This window comes from Lolium rigidum, chromosome 6 (assembly GCF_022539505.1).
Source record: "Lolium rigidum isolate FL_2022 chromosome 6, APGP_CSIRO_Lrig_0.1, whole genome shotgun sequence".
In the NCBI taxonomy this organism is placed as follows: domain Eukaryota; kingdom Viridiplantae; phylum Streptophyta; class Magnoliopsida; order Poales; family Poaceae; genus Lolium; species Lolium rigidum.
The window spans coordinates 127822302-127843718 of NC_061513.1; the positions used below are offsets into that span (position 1 = coordinate 127822302).

The window sequence follows — 21417 nt, forward strand, 5'->3', positions numbered from 1 at the left end:
CCTACGGCTGGTGTAGGAAGCTCTGGTAGGGGAGGAGGCCGTATCGACGGCGGAGTAGCCTCGTCCACCATATTTCCGCTCGGAAGCGAAGCGCAAAGCAGTCGGCGCGGAGGTGGACGAACTGGGGGCTCATGCTCCCGGGGAAACTCGCGCGCTATGTGAATATAGGCGAGGGGTCTTCCTCTAGCGGCTCGTGCCGCCTGCCGCTTCCGCCTCTCCCCGACAACTGCAGCGACGACGAGGACAATGCGCCGCCGCTTCGCCTTAGCAGCGGGGACTATGTCCACGACGACGCGGAGGAGGCGACGGCGATCCAACATATCACCGTCATTTCGGAGGCGGAGGCGCGCGCCTCCGCCGCGAGGAGCAGGAGAACGTGCGTCGGGTCATGGCGTACGAGGCGGCGCAGGCGGAGGCGCGCTTCCGCCGCGTCAAGCTCGAGGTCGTCGGCCTCGATGAGGAGTAAGACTCCTCCAGCCTCCACCCGCGCCATCCGCCGTGCCTACCGCCACCTAGCCGTCCTCCGCCGCGTGTAGAGGCCCCAGTGACTATCTCAGGGCCAAATTTTGGTCAAAGTAGTCGGGGCGGAGGATTAGTAGTTAAATTTCTGTTTTTATGTAAATTAAGCTAGCATCGAATTCTTACATTTCGCAAGTTCATCGTCTAAAATTTCCCGCGAAAGTTTGATTTCGTTTTTTCAGTTTGTCTATTCGGTTTATATTCTGCGACTGACTTAAAATCAACGAAACCCTAAAGTTCGGAAGATTGAACTCGTCGTTTTCAGTTTCGGCGAGTTCAGTCACTGATTTTGACACACTAAATCAAACTACTGGAGCTAAACCTAGAGATAGAACAGAATGACGCCAGCGAGTTCCTTGGTGGCAGGGTACTTCAGTGATAACAACATTCCCGAAAGGAACCTGGCGTAGTAATGGTGGTACGGTCCCCAGACAGAAAATGGATGCGGTGGGCGAAGACTCGTGGGAGGGAGACGGTGGTCGGGCAAGACAAGTCTTCTCCGTCGAGGCGAGCTTTGCTTCGAATTGGGTTTATTCCGTTTCTTCCCGGCGATTCTTCATGTGCACTGTTGTTTCATTCGATTTCTTTCGAAATTTTAAAGCAAAAAGGTCGATGGCATCAACACGCACAGATTTCTTCCATCGTTGAAATCTCGTTCCGTGCACGGGATCAAAACATGGACTTGTGCAGGCTGTGTGAGTTTCATGACAAATTTCATTCCATCGTCCAAATTTGGCACCAACCCGCTCGCTTCTCCCAAGATCGCGTCCAGCTCCGTCCCCAAACGGAAAGCTCTCGAACCCGTAAAGGCGTCTTCTTCAAGCTCCCCACGCCAGCTTTCACCTCGCCGCCATCCACCCCAAATCCGCCGCGCTCCGCCCATGGCTCCGACCGCCCACTAGCCGCCGCCACCTCCCCCCATGTCGTCCGATCGCCCGCTCACCGACGCCGCCTCTCCGCACCCGCCGGCGTCGCAGCTCCCGCCGCCGCAGCCGGAGCCTCCCGTCCGGCCCGACCCCCTGGGCTTCTCCGTCGAGGCCCCGGACCCCTTCCGCGGCCGCGACCAGCCCGACCCGACCGCCTCGCAGCCGGAGCTGCTCCAGCAGGAGGACGCCGCCGAGTCCCGCGCCGTCGTCGTGGGGGAGCCCTCGGCGGAGTTCGCGGGCAACGCCATCCGGACGGCCAAGTACTCGGCGCTCACCTTCCTGCCGCGCAACCTGTTCGAGCAGTTCCGCCGCCTCTCCTACCTCTACTTCCTCGCCATCACCGTCCTCAACCAGCTGCCCCAGGTGGCCGTCTTCGGCCGCGGCGCCTCCGCGCTCCCGCTCGCCTTCGTGCTCCTCGTCACCGCCGTCAAGGACGCCTACGAGGACCTCCGCCGCCACCGCTCCGACCGCGCCGAGAACAACCGCCTCGCCGCCGTCCTCGCCGCCGCCGAGTTCGCGCCCAGGAAATGGAAGCGCCTGCGCGTCGGGGACGTCGTGCGCGTCGCCTCCAGCGAGACGCTCCCCGCCGACATCGTGCTGCTCGCCACCAGCGACCCCACCGGCGTCGCGCACGTCCAGACCGTCAACCTCGACGGGGAGACCAACCTCAAGACCAGGTACGCCAGGCAGGAGACGCACCTCAAATTCTCCCGCCACGGCGGCGTGGGCGGCGTCCTGCATTGCGAGCGGCCCAACAGGAACATCTACGGCTTCCAGGCCAACTTAGAAATCGATGGCAAGCGTGTCTCTCTCGGACCCTCCAACATCGTGCTCCGTGGCTGTGAGCTCAAGAACACCGCCTGGGCGATAGGGGTCGTGGTTTATGCCGGCAAGGATACCAAGGTCATGCTCAATAACTCTGGGCCGCCATCCAAGCGGAGCCGCCTGGAGACTCAGCTGAATCGGGAGACAGTCATACTGTCCATTATGCTCATTGGGATGTGCACCACAGCATCTGTTCTTGCGGGGATTTGGGTGCTGAATCACCGGGGGGAGCTGGAGTTCACCCAGTTCTTCAGGGAGAAGGATTACACAACTGGGAAGAACTACAATTACTATGGCATCGGAATGCAGATATTCATCACGTTCCTCATGGCTGTCATAGTGTATCAGGTCATCATTCCTATCTCACTGTATATATCCATGGAAATGGTACGGCTTGGGCAAGCTTATTTCATGGGCGCCGACTTGGATTTGTATGACAAATATTCAAGCTCCAAGTTCCACTGCAGGGCTCTGAATATAAATGAGGATCTGGGGCAGATTAAGTATGTCTTCTCTGATAAGACAGGGACCCTGACACAGAACAAGATGGAGTTCCAGTGCGCATCGGTTCACGGTGTTGACTACAGCTCTGCAAAAGATACATCTGGATACTCACTTGTAGGTAAGAAGGTGCTTGATACTCAGTTGTAGGTACGGCGGTTTTAATGCACATTGCTTGTTCCATGTTTTTCTTTCCTAATAAGACCTCTCATTTGCCTGTTTGGTCAGTCGATGATCTTCTGTTGACACCAAAAATGGCAGTTAGGACTGATCCTCAGCTTCTCAAGATGTTGAGGAATGGCGGCTCAAATGAGGAAGCAAAGCTTGTGCTTGACTTCTTCCTTGCTCTTGCTGCCTGTAATACCATTGTGCCACTTGTCCTGGACACTAAAGACCCTAGGCAAAAGTTGATTGATTATCAGGGCGAGTCCCCTGATGAGCAGGCTCTAGCTTATGCTGCAGCATCCTATGGCATCGTGCTTGTTGAGCGAACATCTGGTTATGTGATGATCGATGTCCTTGGTGATAGACAAAGGTAACATACCTCCCACCTTTTGTTTTATGGATAATTTACTATGCAATCATGCACATGAATGTTCTCATTACAATGTTGTACCACCTATTTAAATTGGAAGCGCAAAATTCGGCGGTATCAAACGTGATTATGTGACTCGGACCGGATGAATGCTACCTGATCCGTGATCTTTACATCACTGGAAAACTATAAACAAACAAATTTTCTACAACTGTACTGCCTTGTTGTCTGCAGCAGTTGGTACCACAATTTTGTATACTTTTCCTTTCTAATTTTATTGATGTCATTGTCAACTGTTATTGATATTTGGTGGTGTGAATGCTGACGTCTAATGTTGTCTTCCTATGTTGCCTTCTGCGATTTGCAAATGATGTTATTAATCATCATAACTTCCTTGAAAAGATGCTCATAGCATATTTTGCCCTTGCCAAATGTGTACTGTGAAGTGGAAGCTTCGCATCTGCTTGAAAGTAATGTTTGTACCAGTGTCTTTTGGTTCTTGGTTAATCCTCACATCTGCTCCACATCACTAAATTCATAACTTCGTGAATACTGAACATTTGGACTTATGACACTGTAGTTGTGATCTTTCAAATTTGGGCAGAGGTAGGTAGGAACTCCTTTTTTAGTTTTAAAAAATACAAGATATGTAGGGCCCATTGGCAAAAGAATCCAGATTTCTAGTCCATCTGAATTTTCTTTTTTCCTGTTCTTCTGCATGTGTTGATCATCAAATTGAACTCTGCCTTTTATTTGGCATTGATCAATTCAGTGTGTCAAATTGTTATTTCAACATGCCGTACAACTAGTTTTCGATTTGGTTCAGATTTAATAATATGCTCTGAATCATGAAAATTAAGTTAACTTCTCAATTATCTCAAGCAGTACCCTACCTGATCAAAACAAGCTTAATATTGCCTTTGTGTTATCCACATGCTAGTGTATGCAGTTGATGTCTTGTTTATGTTGATTTGGTTTCTTCTTTGGTAGTGCTAATTTATTATGTTGACTCCTTTATGTCCACGTTCAAGTGCATCATTTTCCCCATGTCTGTTTAGTTTCTATAGATCATTAGCACGATTGATTCACAGTTCTGATGAATCTTGCTGGTATGGCAGATTTGATATATTAGGACTTCATGAGTTTGATAGCGATCGTAAGCGAATGTCTGTCATTATCGGCTGCCCTGACAAGACTGTTAAGCTATATGTCAAAGGCGCAGACAGTTCAATGTTTGGAATTACCAACAAAGAGTTAGACAATGTTCTTGCTACAGAGGCTCATCTCCACAAATATTCATCACTTGGCCTAAGAACTCTTGTTGTTGGTATGCGTGAATTGAGTCAGCCTGAATTTGAGGATTGGCAGTCAGCATATGAGAATGCTAGCACATCAGTACTTGGCAGGGGAAATTTACTCCGATCAGTTGCAACCAATATAGAGTGCAATATTCACATACTGGGGGCCACTGGGATTGAAGACAAGCTTCAAGATGGGGTACCAGAAGCGATAGAATCTCTTCGGCAAGCAGGCATGAAGGTTTGGATTTTAACAGGGGATAAGCTGGAGACAGCAATTTCTATTGGCTACTCTTGTAAGCTACTGACAAATGACATGACACAAATTGTGATAAATAACAGTTCTAAGGAGTCTTGCAAGAAAAGTCTCGAGGAAGCACTTGCAACGACTAAGGAGCTAAGGGTTGCTTCTTCAGTTGGCACACTGAATCCAGAATCTTCTGGTGTAATTCTTGCTTTGATTGTAGATGGTAACAGCCTTGTTTACATACTCGAGACTGAGTTGCAAGAAGAGGTACTCATCTATATGTGGTCCTATTATTACGTACACATCCTTTTGTCCTCAGTAATAAGATCATCTTATTAAGATGTCATAAATGACACATGGTCTGTCTTATTTTGTTTGTGATAGCTTTTCAAAGTAGCCACAGAATGTAGCGTTGTCTTATGTTGTCGAGTGGCTCCTCTACAAAAGGCAGGGGTAGTTGCACTTATAAAAAACAGGACGGATGATATGACCTTAGCAATTGGTGATGGTATTCCTTCCTGCTTCTTCTGTTGTGTTATATTTCTTTTATCTAGGAGGTAATGTGCACAATTGATATATTTTACTTAACCTGTGATATTCAGGAGCAAACGATGTTTCAATGATTCAAATGGCTGATGTTGGGGTTGGCATCAGTGGCCAAGAAGGAGGACAAGCTGTTATGGCATCAGATTTTTCTATGAGACAATTCAGATTCTTGGTTCCTCTTCTATTAGTTCATGGTCACTGGAATTATCAAAGAATGGGTTACATGATCCTTTACAACTTTTACAAGAATGCCACATTTGTTTTAGTTCTTTTCTGGTAAGATTTTTTAAAAGAGAATAAACACTTCATTAATTGGGGAAGTATTACTGTTTAGTCTGTGCGAAAACCAGTTGGAGTTTATTCAAATCTTCCATAGTACAATCTTGGGAAACTGGGAGGCTTATTCATTTTTCTGGTGTTCAGCCGTTATATATAAGATATATACGTTCGTTATCAGTTTAAGACTATAATTCCTAGTTATATCCAATTGAATTGCCTGAAATTTGTTAAGGAGCACCTCTATATTTTTCATATATTTGCATGGACAATTACTAAAAGATAATATTTATGGTATGACCAGGTATGTGTTGTATACATCTTTCACTTTGACAACTGCTATCACTGAATGGAGTAGCCTCTTGTATACTGTGCTTTATACATCCCTTCCGACAATCGCTGTTGGCATTCTTGACAAGGATCTTAGTAAGTCAACACTGCTAGCTTACCCAAAGCTATATGGAACTGGCCAAAGGAATGAGAAGTATAATGTGAATTTGTTTGTCATCAATATGCTTGAAGCACTTTGGCAGAGTTTGGTTGTTTTCTACATACCGTATTTTGCATATAGACAAAGTACAATAGATATCTCTAGTCTCGGAGATTTGTGGGCACTTGCATCTGTCATCATTGTAAATATGCAATTGGCCATGGACATCATTTGGTGGAATTGGATTATACATGCGTTTGTATGGGGAACGATTGCAGCAACTGCCATTTGCCTCTTTGTGATAGATTCAATATGGGTTCTTCCTGGTTATGGGTAAGTACTTATCTCCAGCATTCCCACATTTTCGTATTCCATGCAATAGCTGTGATCTTGATATTAGTTTTGAACCGGTGAAGGTATTTAGACTCTTCTCTCCATTGGACATATAAGAATATAGCAAGTTTCCTGCAACATGTGTGTATATTGTTAGTTATTAATCTTCTGAACAAATAAAATTAGCCTTGATAGTTTCTTAGTTTGAGATGTTTGAACTTGGAGGTTCTGCTTCTCTAATGTGATAAGAAAGCAACAGGCAACATCACACCTGAGTGCTCATGCCTTGCTCTTTTTTTTCTGTTATAATGCATAAGATTTTCTTCTTTCTCTTGCACTACAATTCTTCCAGTATACATGGATTAAACGCTCTATTTTTTGCAAGCATCTCTGTTTCTTAGGATTTGGTGCAACTTTGTGCAATTGCCTGTGAATATCTATAGATGCAACAAACTGACGCCAAACAATAAATGCAGGGCCATCTTTCATGTGATGGGGACAGGTTTGTTTTGGTTACTGCTGCTTATCATTATTGTTGCAGCAATGGTCCCACATTTTGTAATCAAGGCTTTCATGGAGCACTTTAATCCGAGTGATATTCAAATTGCTCGAGAGATGGAGAAGTTTGGGGCTTTAAATCAGGTGAACCGTGCGGAAATTCCAATGAGAACGGTTACATGACCCTAGAAGGGCAGTTGTATAGTGTTTTTCTTCTTTTCATTTTTTATTCTCTTGCTCCTTTCGCCCTAGAAGGTCATTCATTTATTAACTGTAAGGTGATAGTTTTGCCTCTTGAGATGTATGTAAGTATGTGTGTATCATGTATGTATCCCATCTAACTTCCTCTATTCCTAAATATAAGACGTTTTGGCAGTTCAATTTGAGCTGCCAAAACATGTTATATTAAGGAACGGAGGGAGTAACATTTACCAGAAAAGAAATAGAAATTGTTGACATACGAGGATTCTCTTGCCCTGGTGACAGCCATTATTGTGAACAGTGTGATGTATATTATCCCTTACTACATCTGAAAAGTACAATTTGTGCTCATATTCTCTTGTCTACTTTTATATGATAATTCACTAGATCTGCTGACCCTACAATGAGTACATGAGTTCGTATGTTCAACATCACAGGATATATTCAGATTTGCCTACGATTGAACTGGATTAATTCCATTTAGACCAACTTCGGTTCCTGAATTAAGCAACTGGAGAAGGTTGGCATAGCAAACATTGCATAACCTTAAGAACAGTTAGCTAGATACAAGCATCAGAGTATTAATCATCCAAAAAATGGAAGAGAACATCTCAAATATCTTGTTGGCCTCCAACACCACTCAGCAGTAAGAGCTACCGGTCTATACTGGGGCACTCTTTCCAGCAGATCATAGTACGGCGTCTTTCCAAACTTAACCAGTGCCAGGAGAACTAGCCTAATGATTTACATAGATGCTCTCCGAAGAAGCATAAACATTTGAGCAACCTAAACAGTAAGTTGAGCACTGGTAGGCCTCCAACCGATTTGAGTTGGCTGTAGAAGTGCTTGCAGTCTAGCAACTCAAGACAACACCAGACAAAAGGACTGACCATACTGTGGAATATCACATTCTCTTTGGACAACACTCTGGTGGCGGTTGATGACATTGGTTAGAAACAAAACATCAAGCTTCTCAGGTCCTCTCTTGAAACGACTGAGAGCGAGAAAAAGCTGCTGGATTGGCCTGCAGAGTCTGAGGAGATTCTGGCGTCTTGTCATGCTTTAGAACCTTCGGCTGGAGAGACTTGATCATGCCTTTGTCATCAGGTTTGATGCCTAGAGCATCCCAGACTGAACTCTTTGCGGCCTCGGCTGGGTCACCAATCCGAAGAGTTTTAGGGACTCGTATGTTGTTTCCACTCTTTTCTTCTTGTAGGTCTGCTTCTCTTGAATGCTTTCCAAGCGTTGGAGAATTGTCCTCCGAACAGTTAGTTTTATTTGGAGAGCCATTGCTCCCATGACATGGTGAACTCAACATTCCACTAGGCCAGCCAGAAATGTAGCTCCAGAGAGGCGGCGGCATCAGAGGAAAGGGAACAACAGGAGTGCAAATTCCTGGAGCTGCCATCATCGGTGGAGCCACCCACGAAGGCAGGCTGTGCCTCGCCATTTCAGACCCATGAATAGGCTCTGTTGAGCACTGAGTAGCTGCCATGAAAGCAATACTGTTATACGTAGGACTCCAGGGAAACATCAAAGCAGGACCGTGAGGGTGAGACAATGTGACACCATTACAATATCCTGACACATTGCTGGGCTCATTTTTATCTGCGCTACCCGGCATCTGGTTTGAGCAATCCAATACTGGTGCAGAAGATGGACATGATTGTTCTTCCTTATTATCACCAGTGGCCAAGGAAACAAGGTGAGTGTCCTTCTGTTCTGTACTATTAAGGATTGAAGCCGTGGAGTGTAAAACTGGCACTTCAGATCCAACTTCCTTCACCATTTCATTTTCTTTAATTGGCCCTGGAAGGACAGGAGGTACAAGCGGAAGAGCTAGATGGTGAATTGCACTGGAGACATCTCCAGGAGCAGCTATATTATTACCACACGACATCAGAGCATGGTGGTACTGAATTGCATTCTTTCTGCGTCTTCCAGAACCTACAGGAACATTCCTAATATTTCCACCAGCAGTCCAATACCTCTGGCAATTCCTGCAGAAGTGCCTAGGCTGGCTAACATTGTAATTGTTGAAGTAGCAGAACTTTGTTTCCATGCTATTGCAGCGAGGGCATGGCACTATCATATCAGGCTTCTTCAGTACATTCTCTTGGCCAGATCCATCAGGTTCGGTCTTAATTTGAGACTTGGAATCAGTTCCCATTTTCCTGCCATGTCTGCTGATAGTTTGCAAACCATTCTGCTCAGTATTGTTGGAACAGAAAGGTGTTGCGTCAACATTTAGCAGCTTGTCGGAGACAGTTGGCATGACATTGTCGTTGTTTGCATCATTTTTTGGTTTGGTGACAACCTGAAATTATTATTTAACATGCATTAAACTGATGATTCAAATAGGTATAGCATAGTCTTAGAACGTGCTAACAGATAAAGTGCAAAATATTGAGCAGAAGTCACGTTGATTTAGCTAGAAAAAGTTACTCCTTTACAAAGAAGTATGGTGATCATGTAACTTTTATTTTCTTGAATTACTACCAGGCATGTAAATATGGCATGCTGGAAACACTGCAGACACTACTGGTATGAGGTCATAACATCCACTTGATAGCATAGCTGATTTAAGTTGACATGCAACACTCTGTTGCCGTTTCTTCAGTCATGCACAGTTTATTTTCATGTTTACCAATGAATTACATGCCTCACTATGTTTGTTCAAGAGGTGTTAAACATTGAATAATAATACTAATAATTTTCCCCTATGTGCATGCACTAAAGTATGACGGAATATGCACATGAGTAGGCTTTGCATCTATAGGGCAATCAGTTTGAAATTTGGTAGTGTTAAAACAAAGTGTGATCAGATAGCAATGACACATATGGCATGGTTTGAGTTTCTGCTTGGAGCTATGTTGCTGGGAGTCTATCACTAATGTTTTGAGCAATACTGGTACATACAATAGTTCCAACTGGCAGGCATAGCGTTGGTTCCGTCATGAACCGTAGCTGAATTTCATGATCACCAGCTTGAGCACTCCAAAAGACAAACCATAGCTGCTTCAGAGTCCATAGCAGAACTGCTGGCAAACCAAGTTTCCCTCTGGTTCGACATAAGACTATGCGTGATTGTTTTTATAGGACTCCAATCAAGCATTTAGATTATGTTGGGTTTTCTTAGCTACTGGCGAAAATGACCGGCTTAGGCTTAATAAAGATCTAAAGTCGGCTACCTGAGTTGCAATTCAATGCAAATTCCCTTGATACAGAATTGTTTCCCTATTAGTACACCTTTTCAAGGTACGAGTAGATACTACTGCAAGAGCAGCCTCATAGCGCATACCAATTCAAGGTACTCCTACTACTGTCTACATCCTGTCAAATCAAGAAGGCTCCTAGTACACAATAATCCAATTAATTCCCTGAACCCTGATTAAGAGACCGGGAAACATAATTGAATTGAAGAGACAAGCATAATTGTAAATGAAGTTTCTTATAAGACTAAACAAACTACCCAAACGAGCTAGCCGGAGAGAGATAATTTTTACTCTCTAGTCACAAACGGGAGAGGAAATTTAGTAACATCTCTTTCAATCAAGATCAATTCAAAAGAGTGATTTTGGATCAAAATGGAGAAAATAAAAGGGTCCACATATGGTTCAGAATTGCATCCAGCAGCATGGCAGTAAAACAGCAATTCTTAACACCACCTCGCGAAAAAAAACATTTTTTTAACAACAACAGATAACTGGCACCTGAAGAAAAATACTAAATTGCTGACTTAAACACATCTCGCTTGAGAGGGGAAAACGAAAACGAAGCTGCAAACCGAAAGAGAATCCCATCAGAAACAACCGCGCATTGACAGCGCAAAAGCGGGCAAAGAAAGAAGAAAAAGGAGAACGAACGCATCGCATCAAATCGCATCCAAAGGCAAGGGAAGCGAAGTGAAGCGGAGCACTACCCGGCCAAGAAAGAAAGATTGGAGAAACTGAGGCTGGTGCTTCCGCGCAATGCCCACTAACCTCGGCGGAGGCGTCGCGGAGCGGGATGGTGCGGCCGAAGAGCTTAATGGCGGTGTCCCCGCGGTCGTTAAGCGCGGCCATGGCGGCGAGGTCCTGATCTCGGCCTCGCGGGAGGGTGGTGGGGAAAATGGCAATGTCAGGCTGGTTCGCGCGGGGCGCCGGCGAGGAGGTAGTGAAGGGGATCGAAGTCCAACAAATAATTGTGCGTGGATGCGCGAGCAAAAAGTGTAGCCTACTTTTGGGGCAGAGCAGAGGGAGAGAGAGAGAGAGAGGTTGCTGGGAGTGGACGAACTTTGTGGGCGTTTTGCCCTTTTCCACCGGGGTGGCCGGTAAAGTCACAAGGCGGATGCACTCACGCAAAAGACGTCATTCTTTAGAAATCACCAACGGGTACACAAAGAACTCTATTTCCATAACAAGTTATGCCCATTTATTTTTTTCGATAAAGGAAATATATTAATATCGAGAGATACCAATTACACCCAGCCTCTGCAACAACGCACCACCCTAATGGCACTACGGATACACACAGCCAAAAAAAACGAAAAGAAAACTAAGAAACAAAAGTCCCGCTACAGTATCACGGACCTAACAACAACGAATACATCCACCACCATGACAACACCTAAATTGCGGACTCTCCAAAAACGACGCCTCCAAGAAGGGAACAAGTGCTCCAACACCGTCGTCGCCCGATCAAAAATCTTAGGTTTTCACCCCGAAGATAGTCTCCACTCTCAAAACAATGCCTCCACCAAGGTCACCGCCGGACACAACCGATTAAGGCCGGACCTTGGATTTTCACCCCGAAAGGTAGGGCTCTGCGCTTCACATGTGTTGTCGCCCCCACTTTCATACCGTTCGTCGTGAAGCCCGGACACCAAGCAAGCCCCTCAACAGCGCGGAGACTTGAACCTCCCTTAGCTAGTCCCCCCTCCGGCCTTCATGAAATTCTCTTCTTCCGACTTTTATCATGGATCCATAGTCACTTGATGTCAACACAGAAAAAGAGCTTCGCGCCGCTCCCTCCAGAACCAAACGGTCGGAATAAACGCATGGGTGCGCACCACCGAATACCTCTGATCCAGCAAACTCCAGACAAAGCACTGTTACATTCGCCGGCGGAGCCTTCCGGAACTCAACCCTTCGGCCAGATCACGAGTCCTGGCCTCCGGTAGGTCCTCCTCTTCACGCAAGAGAGGCCCTAGGACCGCCGCCTTTATTCAGGCCGGACCCCCACGTCGGCGACCATCCCGGGCTGGCCAACCCAACCCTCCACCGACGACACCATCGCCGGCTTCCATGCACCTCCATCTCACCGCCGGCTGGCGATGATAGATCAAAAATCCACCACCACCAACCGCAGGCCGACCCTCTCCGGCGAAGAAGAGGCCACCTCCTCCGTCAAACCCAAGGCTGCTGCCCCGGGCGCCCTCGTGTCACGGAAGATGCCCGAGATCGCCTCCACGCACCAACGAGAGGCGGGGGTGGATGGCATGGCGCAGACCGAGGGTCTGGCCGCCGCCCACCACCAACCCCTGCCGGAGTGCTGCGGGAAGCCGACGAGAAGAGGGAGACCGCAGCGCCGCCCATCCCACCCGCGCCGACCGGTCCGCCAGGGGACAGCCGACGGGAGGAGGGCCGCCACCGCCGTCGCCCATCCCACGTGCGTCTGCTCCGCCAAGCATCGAGGAGGTGGGGATCCGGCCGCCGATCTGCACGCGGCGACGAGGAAGGGCCCCCGCCGCCGCCATGCCCCGAGGGACTTTGCCCCCGGCGGCGCTACCGGCGGCGGCGGCGGCGGAGGGCGGAGTGCGGGAGGGTTAGGGTTGGGGGCGGAGGGTTGGGGGCGTGCCTATCAGCAGTAACGTCAAGTCACATTGTTGTGCAACAATCACAAATCACATATTATTGTACTTGAGTTACATATTTGTAACTTTTTGTTCAGCCTAAATCATTTTGTGATTATATTGACATGCACGTAATTGTATTTGTTTTCTCGTGCATGATTTTTTTAACTTCAGAAAATATGATTTTCTCCACCGGAGGATTGGTTATAGAAGATAGCTACACTCTACTTAGAGCATCTCGACCCATATCGCGCCCGCGCTGTTGATATAACGCGTGCGCGGCTGATTTGCGCCCTCTAGTGGAAGCGCCAAAGTTGTGTTCACTCTAAAAGTTTTTCCGAGCGCTGGATTATGCGCCCTCCAACGCCCTAAAAATAACACTTCCGGTCGAGCGCGCGCGAACAGCCAACCGCGACGGTGAAACTTCACCCGCGTCCGTGCTTCTTCTTTCCCATTTCAGCGCTGCGATTCTGCTACCGCCGCACCGATTCGTCATCGGCGGCGCTTCTCTCCGCGCTCCAGCAGTAGATCTGCCGGCGCCGTGGATGGATAAAGTGTCCCTGAGGTCGCCGCAAGTGAGCCGCCACCATTGCGCCTCTTTTCCCGGGCGCGTCCAGCGAGTTGCTCGGGTTTTGGTAGACGCTAGTTGTGGAGGGAAAGAATCGAAGGCGACAATAGGTTGATGTGGATGTATTTCAATGAAAATCCAACATTTCCTGAGCACTACTTCCGTCGGCGTATTCGTATGAGGATCAAAATTTTCAAGCGCATCGTCACGTAGGTGGCCAAGTTTGATCCGTTTTTTTTTTAGCAAAGGAGGAATGCCGCCGGAGAGCTTGGGCATAGCACCTACCAAAAGGTGACCGCCGCCTTGCGTATGTTGGCATATGGTGTACCGGTGAATCTAATTGATGACCATTTAGCTATGGGAGAGAGTCAAGGCATCGAGTGTGTCAAGCGCTTTGCCGTTGCAATTGTGCACGTGTTCGGCACCACCTACCTGAGATGTGGACTACTCATTTCTTGATTTGATGGGGGTTCCTCTACAAGTGCATAGAAGAGAACATAGAGTGGTGTGTTTCATTGTGTCATGTCATTTCATTCGGTCCAATGATGCGCATGATGAGTTTCAAAAAGATCTCATCGAGAAGTGGTGGAAATGAAATGGCAAACACGCGCCGCACTCTATACTGGGATGGAGCGTGCTGCAAAGTGATTTTAGCGCACCGCGATACAACACCTCTGTTGGAGATGCTTTTATGTGTTTCAACGAATCTTTATAAAGCTTGTTGAAAGGACACACATGTAGCTAGAATGAGGTTGAATAGGCTATTTAAAACTTTTACAATATTAGCTTGAATAAATATGAAATGAAACTATAGTTTAATTTGTCAAACATAAAACTTACACTCCATCCTTCCTAGATATAAAGTGTATAACTTTTTGAAAAGGTCTCTAAAATATAAGGTATATTGCGTAGGATGACATGTGTGGAATTTTTTTAGGGATTTGCTTGTGTTTTATTATCTTTTGAAAACTCCTCTATTTTATCATGTCAATTGTCCAGGAAGAATCTCGCCATAACCTTGTGTAGTTTTCTCTCCACGTGTGTTTCTTTATTTTCGTGCCAAAAACTATACACGTTATATCTAGGAAAGAACGGAGGGAGTATATACTATGCTTATACTAAGGAAGACAAGAAACTATGTGATATCAAGATGTACATTTCAAGAACGAAGACTATCGCAAAGTAAAATGCAGTAGAGGAGCTCGGGTAAATAGATAACCGAGGCACGTGAAGACGGTGATGTATCTTAAAGTTCACACCTTTGTGGATGCTACTCTCCATTGGAGCGACGTGGAGGCACATGGCTCCCCAAACTCTACAATAGCTCATTGTATTCTCCTCGAGCCTTCCCACCAAAAGATAAATTATTGATCCACTGTATAACTCTCAATAGGGATCACCAAGCCCGTACAAGTTTAGGACAATCTCCACAACTCAAATGGAGGATCCAAGTAGCTGCCACAAAAGGCCTAAATCTAGCGCAATCTCCACAACTTAATTGAAGGCTCTCAAGTAATCACCATGATATAAGTTGTATAGGGTTCCAAGAAACCAAGAGGAGCAAGTTTCTAGTACAATCATCCGAGAGTAATAAGCTCACGAACTTTTGCCAATTGAATCTCTGGGGAGAACTCAAACTAATGTACCAAATGTCACAACAAGAACACATGAGGTTCTCAAATCATTCTCTCTAATATCCCACCTAAGCAACACAAGCCATGGAAGACTATGAGAGGAAGAAAAAGGCAGGAAATCCACAAAATCTCCAAGATTTGGATCCAATAGGTTCCCCTCACTAAAATAAGATATTGATTGGTGGGAATGTAGATCTAGATCCCCTCGCTTTTTTCCCTCAAAAAATGCAACTATCATATGAGGAATATAGAGCTTGGGCAAGATCTTCAAGGTTAACAATGGAGGAGAGATTGTGGCACAAGCAACCAACCCCTTGAGGAAGAAGGGACCTTTTACATATAGGCCTCCCAAAAACTAGCCGTTACAGGAATCACTAACCCCGAAGTCTATGGCCTGAGGGGGCAGAGACTCTGGCCTAAGGGGGTGGAGACTCTGGCCTATCTCCGGCATGGCGTTTGTGAGTTGCGGGGCTCAGCGTAACTCCAAGAAATCGGACCCAAAAAATAGGACTCAGAGATTTGGGGGTCTGATGGCCAGAGTCCAGAGTCTCCCTACCTAGGACATAGGAATCTCCGACCTGAAAAGGAAGAAATAATTACAACTAAAATTACAAGAATCATGAGGAAAAGGAAGATAGCAAGCTCAAGAAGATCAACAATGGAGTATAAAACTTGCTCGAAAGGTTGAGAAACCATTGGGAAAGAGGGTCCCCTTAAATATGTCTCTCAATAAGTAATTGTTATACCTAGAAAACACTCGAGCTGAGTCTTCGGTGCACCAGGTCATTCTTGAGCCTGATGGTGTGACTCCTGGAGACCATTACCAGAGTTAGGCTGGAGATTTGGTGTTTTACACTAGAGACTTCGGCCTCCCCAAAACGAGCAGCAGCACCGTGTAACACCTCAGGTTTTTAGGACATGCAAGGGTAGATTTAGGAATGTGCAATCATCTTAAAAATTAGGGGTAATTTTTTTTTGCTTCGATTGAAAGCTCAAAGTGACCAAGAAGCTGATATGAGTCTTGATGTCTAAGATGGATTATACACTGTGTCAAGGGCGAAATTCCCCAAAGTGGGCAGCAATTATGAGTCCCCGAGCTTTTTTAGTTCTGTAAGGTGCATGAAACATCAAAATAGGAAAAAAGAGTTTTTCTGCCTCCACAAAATTAAATACTAATAAATAGGATTTTGTAGGAAAGTCCTATAAATCATCTAAAAATGCATAAATAATGAATGATGAATGCAATTAACTATGTAAAATACTCCTATATGATGCTATTATGATGATACAAAATGCAAGTATCAACACCCTCAAGTTTAAACATTTGCTCGTCCTCGAGCAAATAACTGAATATATCATAGCATGCATCAATGAGCTTATGGTTGATAAAAAAATTACGAGCATTATATCGTCAACTTATGCATGTTTCCATCATATGATAAGATTCATAAATCAACAACAAAACAAGTGAAGAAATCTCAGATGTAGGCGTTCATGCTCAACTACAGAAGAATCTAGTTGAGCATTTGTGGGTGCGAAGATGAAAGGTCTCATGAATTCTTAACTTGCTAGATTGCAATTTATTTGATTCTTATATGGATAATTAATTTGTATTTTAAACTATTTGTGTGAAACAAATTATATGTTTAAAAATTGTAACACACTTTAATTATTTTAAACTATGCAACATTTATAATTAGATGAAAAGAAAAAAAATCAATTTTTTGGGAGGCAGCCATATGAGACACATCGGTGCGGCATAACCATCCTGAAACCAAGAAGATTTTGCCGGCATGGCATGCTATATCCAGCTGTGCGGGCTACTATATAAACGAAAACACCCAGACCAAAGTGCTTTTATTCATTGAAATGTAAGGAAGCAGATTTGGTGCACATGAGGGTTCCTGGTTTTTAAAATAGTTTAAAAGTATATATCTATATTTTAAAAAATCGTCACATTTATTTCATGTATACATACACTATATTTTGAGTTAATAAAAAAACAAATTTGTTGCCATGTATAGGGGTAGATATTTGTCAGAAATTTATCATTTTATATAGCTCAAAATATAGCATATTTTCTCCAAAATTTCTACCATACCTTCGAAATGTGTATATGTATGTGAATATTTAATTTCAAATTTTTTAGAATCAAAAAATATAATTTTTAAAAATTAGGGACAGTGGTGCTCATGTGCAAAAGACACTTGAGACGCCGGTGCAGAGAGCAATGACCGGGTGCAGCCGGTCGCACATGCCCCTGGCTGTCACTGGTGGCAGTCAGTCGTCACCCAGCGCCTTTTGCTCGGCGGTGCAGAGTGCGGGCAAGCTTTTCAGCAAATGCAGCGGGCCCCGGTTGGACTAAGCCCTTTCCTTTATTCTAGTTTCTTATTTATTTTGTGACGAGGTGCCGTGGTGTTGCTCTACACGCATGTACACTTTCCAGAAGTTTCTGTGTTGGACACTCTTCCTTTGTATCTTTGCCAGGCTTAAGAACCAAGACAAGACTAATATAAGCACCAGTCATTAATTAAGTGATTTTAGAGATCTCGAGTCGGCTTCCCTCAAACCGTCCCAAAGCGATTTGGGGCGTGTCAGACAAAAAAATGTTTTCAGCCGCTGCCTAAAGCCGCTTTTTGTCCAGTGCGCCCCAATACCTTGTCCGGCGCCCCGAACCCATCCCCGCCTCACAGGGGACGCACCGGAGATGCCGGACGCACCGAAAAGCGAGGCGGAGAGTGGCGGGGCCGACCCGTCAGCCGCACATTGAATTTTAACCTAACCGTCGCCTACCTCGCGACATAAGTTATTGGCACGCAGCGACGGTGCAGTTCCTGCAGAGACGCAACGAAGCGTCTCGTCGCGCCTAGCTCTGCGTGCCGGTGTTAATGAGCGCTACCGCTCCCCCGCCTCCCTCCGGCCTATAAAAAAGGGCCGCCTCTCATCGTCCATCTCACACACAAATCCTAGCGCCTCTGTCCCTAATCCTAGCCATCACCATCTCAAGAGTCGACGCCATGGCTGGTAGAGGCGGAAGCTGAGCTCGCGATCGTGGTCGTGGCCGTGGCCGCGGCAGAGCTGCACGCTCGACGTCGCCTGCGACGCCGTCGTCGTCCTCATCGTCGGACATGCAGGACGAGGAGGGGCCGTGCTGTTCGAGTTCATCGTCGTCCTCAAGGGCGACCCACACGGCATCAAGAGGTTGCCGGACGACTTCACCGACTTCGTCGCCGATGACGAGTGCCCGGGCTCACTGCATCTGCGGGAGGATGGCTGCCGCTGCTGCCGGTGGATCGTCGACGTGATCTACGATGCGCGCGGCAAGATGTACCTCCACATCGGTCGGGAGAAGTTCACGCGCTACCACCGCCTCAAAGCCGGCTTCATCCTCGCGTTCTCCTACTTCGGCGACAGGGACATGAGCGTCAAGGTATTTGACGAGACGTGTTGCCGCTGGAACTACCACGGCGACAAGGACGATGACTCAAGAGTGTTGTTTCTTCGCAGCGAAAAAATGCACGAAGGTTTATGGTTGTTCTTCCTCGGAAGAACCAACAGGGGCACCATCACCAGCTGGATTTTCCAGTTTGGGTGACTGGGTGTGCCCTCGAGTGTTCTTTCTTAGCAGCGAACACACGAAATGTTCGATGCCCGACCTACTTAGGTTTAGTTTTTTTGCAATGTTTTATATTTGTGTCAACCATGGTTCAAACTATGTATTAGTTTGTGGAAAACCATGTCCAAACTATATCTTCATGGAAACCACGTTCCAAATTATGTATTAGTTTGTGGAATATTTATTCTCTTTATTGAAATAAAAATGCAAAAAAATAAAAAAGAATATTTTAATATTTGGGGGCGGCGTTCCGGGGACGCGACTAGTGAGTGAAGTCCCCTAAACGCGGCACGAACGAAACACGTCCCCCAAACGCTCAATCCGGCGCCGTTTGGGGGACGGTTTAGAGGACGCGACCGAAGATGCTATTAGTGTATAGGTCAGTTTGTCTAAATTTATATGTGTCACACTCTTTAATCCGAATTTAGACAAATCGTCGATATTCTGTTATGAACTGAACACTATAGATTTGATCAAATTTGGCTGGCAATGGGCGACGGCGAGCTCCGTTTGAGCTCCTCGCTGGTGCGCCCTGGTGGCACGTGAGCAGGTCTGATCTGATGTGCTGTGTGTTCTGTTGGCCTTTTTGGACCCGCGGATCGAGATACGGTAGGATAAAGCAAAAGCGACCGAAGATGCTATTAGTGTATAGGTCAGTTTGTCTAAATTTATATGTGTCACACTCTTTAATCCGAATTTAGACAAATCGTCGATATTCTGTTATGAACTGAACACTATAGATTTGATCAAATTTGGCTGGCAATGGGCGACGGCGAGCTCCGTTTGAGCTCCTCGCTGGTGCGCCCTGGTGGCACGTGAGCAGGTCTGATCTGATGTGCTGTGTGTTCTGTTGGCCTTTTTGGACCCGCGGATCGAGATACGGTAGGATAAAGCAAAAGCGACCGGCAAAGGCAAAAGCAAAACGCTACAAACAAAACAAGTGCGCGGAAAGCAGCTTTTCTCGCCCACATGCCCTCATCAGCCCGAGGGCCCGCGGGCCAGTCACCGGACGGGCCCGCAACGAGACGGCAGGGGCCGGTACGTGACCAGGACTGTCCATCTATTTCTCCTTTTTCCTTTTGGGAAAGCCTGGCTGTCTGTCTACTTCTGTATGGCTCACGGCCATGCAGGGTCCTCCTCCCTACCGCTCGCGCGCCCCCTATCTGTTGTATCGCTCAAGGATTAGTGAGTCAGGCCTTTATTTGGCGGCCCATCAATGACGTTGCCTTGGGCTTTCAAGCCTTTCATAGCGCTGTCTACCAGCTGGAATCACGATGACGCCTGGTTGTCCACTACGACCTCGCGCGGGTATTTAAACCGGTGATTTCCTTCTTCGGTCCCCGAGGTGGGACTAAAAAACAAGGTGTGCGTATGTTACGACTACAGCTGCACTGTTTAATCCCCTGTGTTGTCGCATAGCCTGGACTGGCACAACGTGGGTTATCAAATAGTGAGCTGCTGATGCCGTGATGCGTAAAGATCCTAGCTAGGCTGCTACAGCGTGTGAGTGCGGCGTGACAGTGAGGCACATGAAAAAATCTTTTAAGAAAAATTGCAGCTAGCGTGTCAGTAGCTACGTGCCTACTCGTTTTTGAGTGCGTACGTTGGGTGTTCAGCTCACAGTAGCCTTGCCTCACGTAGCTAGCTAGCTAGGTTGCTTTGTTTTCTTTCCTTTCATTCACGTGGCTAGCTTAGGGTCACTATATTTATTAACAAATAAAAAACAGAGGAAGCTAGCTGATTTCTATCTTGACATGTACCTAGACGAAAACGCAGGGGAACAACAACGTAGACGGTGCGGACCAACTATCTACACAGCAGGGAATAACTATCTACACAACAGAGAACAACTATCTACGCCGCGGGGAACAACTATCTACACCACGGGGAACAACTATCTACACCGCGAGGAACAACTATCTACACGACAGGGAACAACTATCTACACCGCGGGGAACAACTATCTACACGGCAGGGAACAACTATCTACACCGCGGGGAACAACTATCTACATGGCAGGGAACAACTATCTACACCGCGAGGAACAACTATCTACACGACAGGGAACAACTATCTACACGACGGGGAACAACTATCTACACGACAGGGAACAACTATCTACACCGCGAGGAACAACTATCTACACGGCGGGGAACAACTATCTACACGACGGGGAACAACTATCTACACGACAGGGAACAACTATCTACACGACGGGGAACAACTATCTACACCGCGGGGAACAACTATCTACACGGCAGGGAACAACTATCTACACGGCAGGGAACAACTATCTACGCGGCGGGGAACAACTATCTACACGGCAGGGAACAACTATCTACACCGCGGGGAACAACTATCTACACCGCGTGGAACAACTATCTACACCGCGGGGAACAACTATCTACACGACAGGGAACAACTATCTACACGGCAGGAAACAACTACATCAGCAAAACTAGGAACAATTTGGACGATGAGGAACAACTATATCTCGGCTAAATAGGAAATGAAAATATACTGTTCGAGAAACATACCCGGTATATGTAGGGAACAAATCCGCAATGTAAGAAAAAAGATTGGAAACAATGAAATAAAAAATTTAAATAATAGGAAATATATAAACATAGG

At 46.3% G+C, this 21417-nt stretch overlaps 2 protein-coding genes across 2 annotated transcripts; one reads left to right on the forward strand and one right to left on the reverse strand.

The window, feature by feature from the left end:
• Nucleotides 1–1439: 1439 nt before the first annotated feature.
• LOC124663266 (phospholipid-transporting ATPase 1-like) lies at nt 1440–7394 on the forward strand. Its single transcript, XM_047200986.1, has 7 exons — nt 1440–2892; nt 3000–3306; nt 4425–5118; nt 5236–5359; nt 5454–5673; nt 5978–6436; nt 6913–7394. Exons 1-7 carry the CDS (start codon nt 1440–1442, stop codon nt 7115–7117), a joined length of 3462 nt encoding a protein of 1153 aa, XP_047056942.1. The 3' UTR covers nt 7118–7394.
• Nucleotides 7395–7437: 43 nt separating this feature from the next.
• On the reverse strand, nt 7438–11199 carry LOC124667161 (cyclic dof factor 3-like). The gene is made up of 2 exons (XM_047204479.1): nt 11119–11199; nt 7438–9452 (listed from the first exon to the last, which is right to left on the reverse strand). The coding sequence occupies exons 1-2, from the start codon at nt 11197–11199 to the stop codon at nt 8109–8111; spliced, it is 1425 nt and encodes a 474-aa protein (XP_047060435.1). The 3' UTR covers nt 7438–8108.
• Between the last annotated feature and the right edge of the window lie 10218 nt (nt 11200–21417).

What these genes read in the sequence shown, in the direction of transcription:
- LOC124663266 (XM_047200986.1), top strand. Translation starts at nt 1,440, where the DNA reads ATGTCGTCCGATCGCCCGCTCACCGACGCCGCCTCTCCGCACCCGCCG. An exon ending in AGACTGAGTTGCAAGAAGAG is followed by an intron (nt 5,119 to 5,235) that starts GTACTCATCTAT and finishes TGTTTGTGATAG; the next exon opens with CTTTTCAAAGTAGCCACAGA. An exon ending in TGGGTTCTTCCTGGTTATGG is followed by an intron (nt 6,437 to 6,912) that starts GTAAGTACTTAT and finishes CAATAAATGCAG; the next exon opens with GGCCATCTTTCATGTGATGG.
- LOC124667161 (XM_047204479.1), bottom strand. Translation starts at nt 11,199, where the DNA reads ATGGCCGCGCTTAACGACCGCGGGGACACCGCCATTAAGCTCTTCGGC. An exon ending in TCCGCGACGCCTCCGCCGAG is followed by an intron (nt 9,453 to 11,118) that starts GTTAGTGGGCAT and finishes TAATAATTTCAG; the next exon opens with GTTGTCACCAAACCAAAAAA.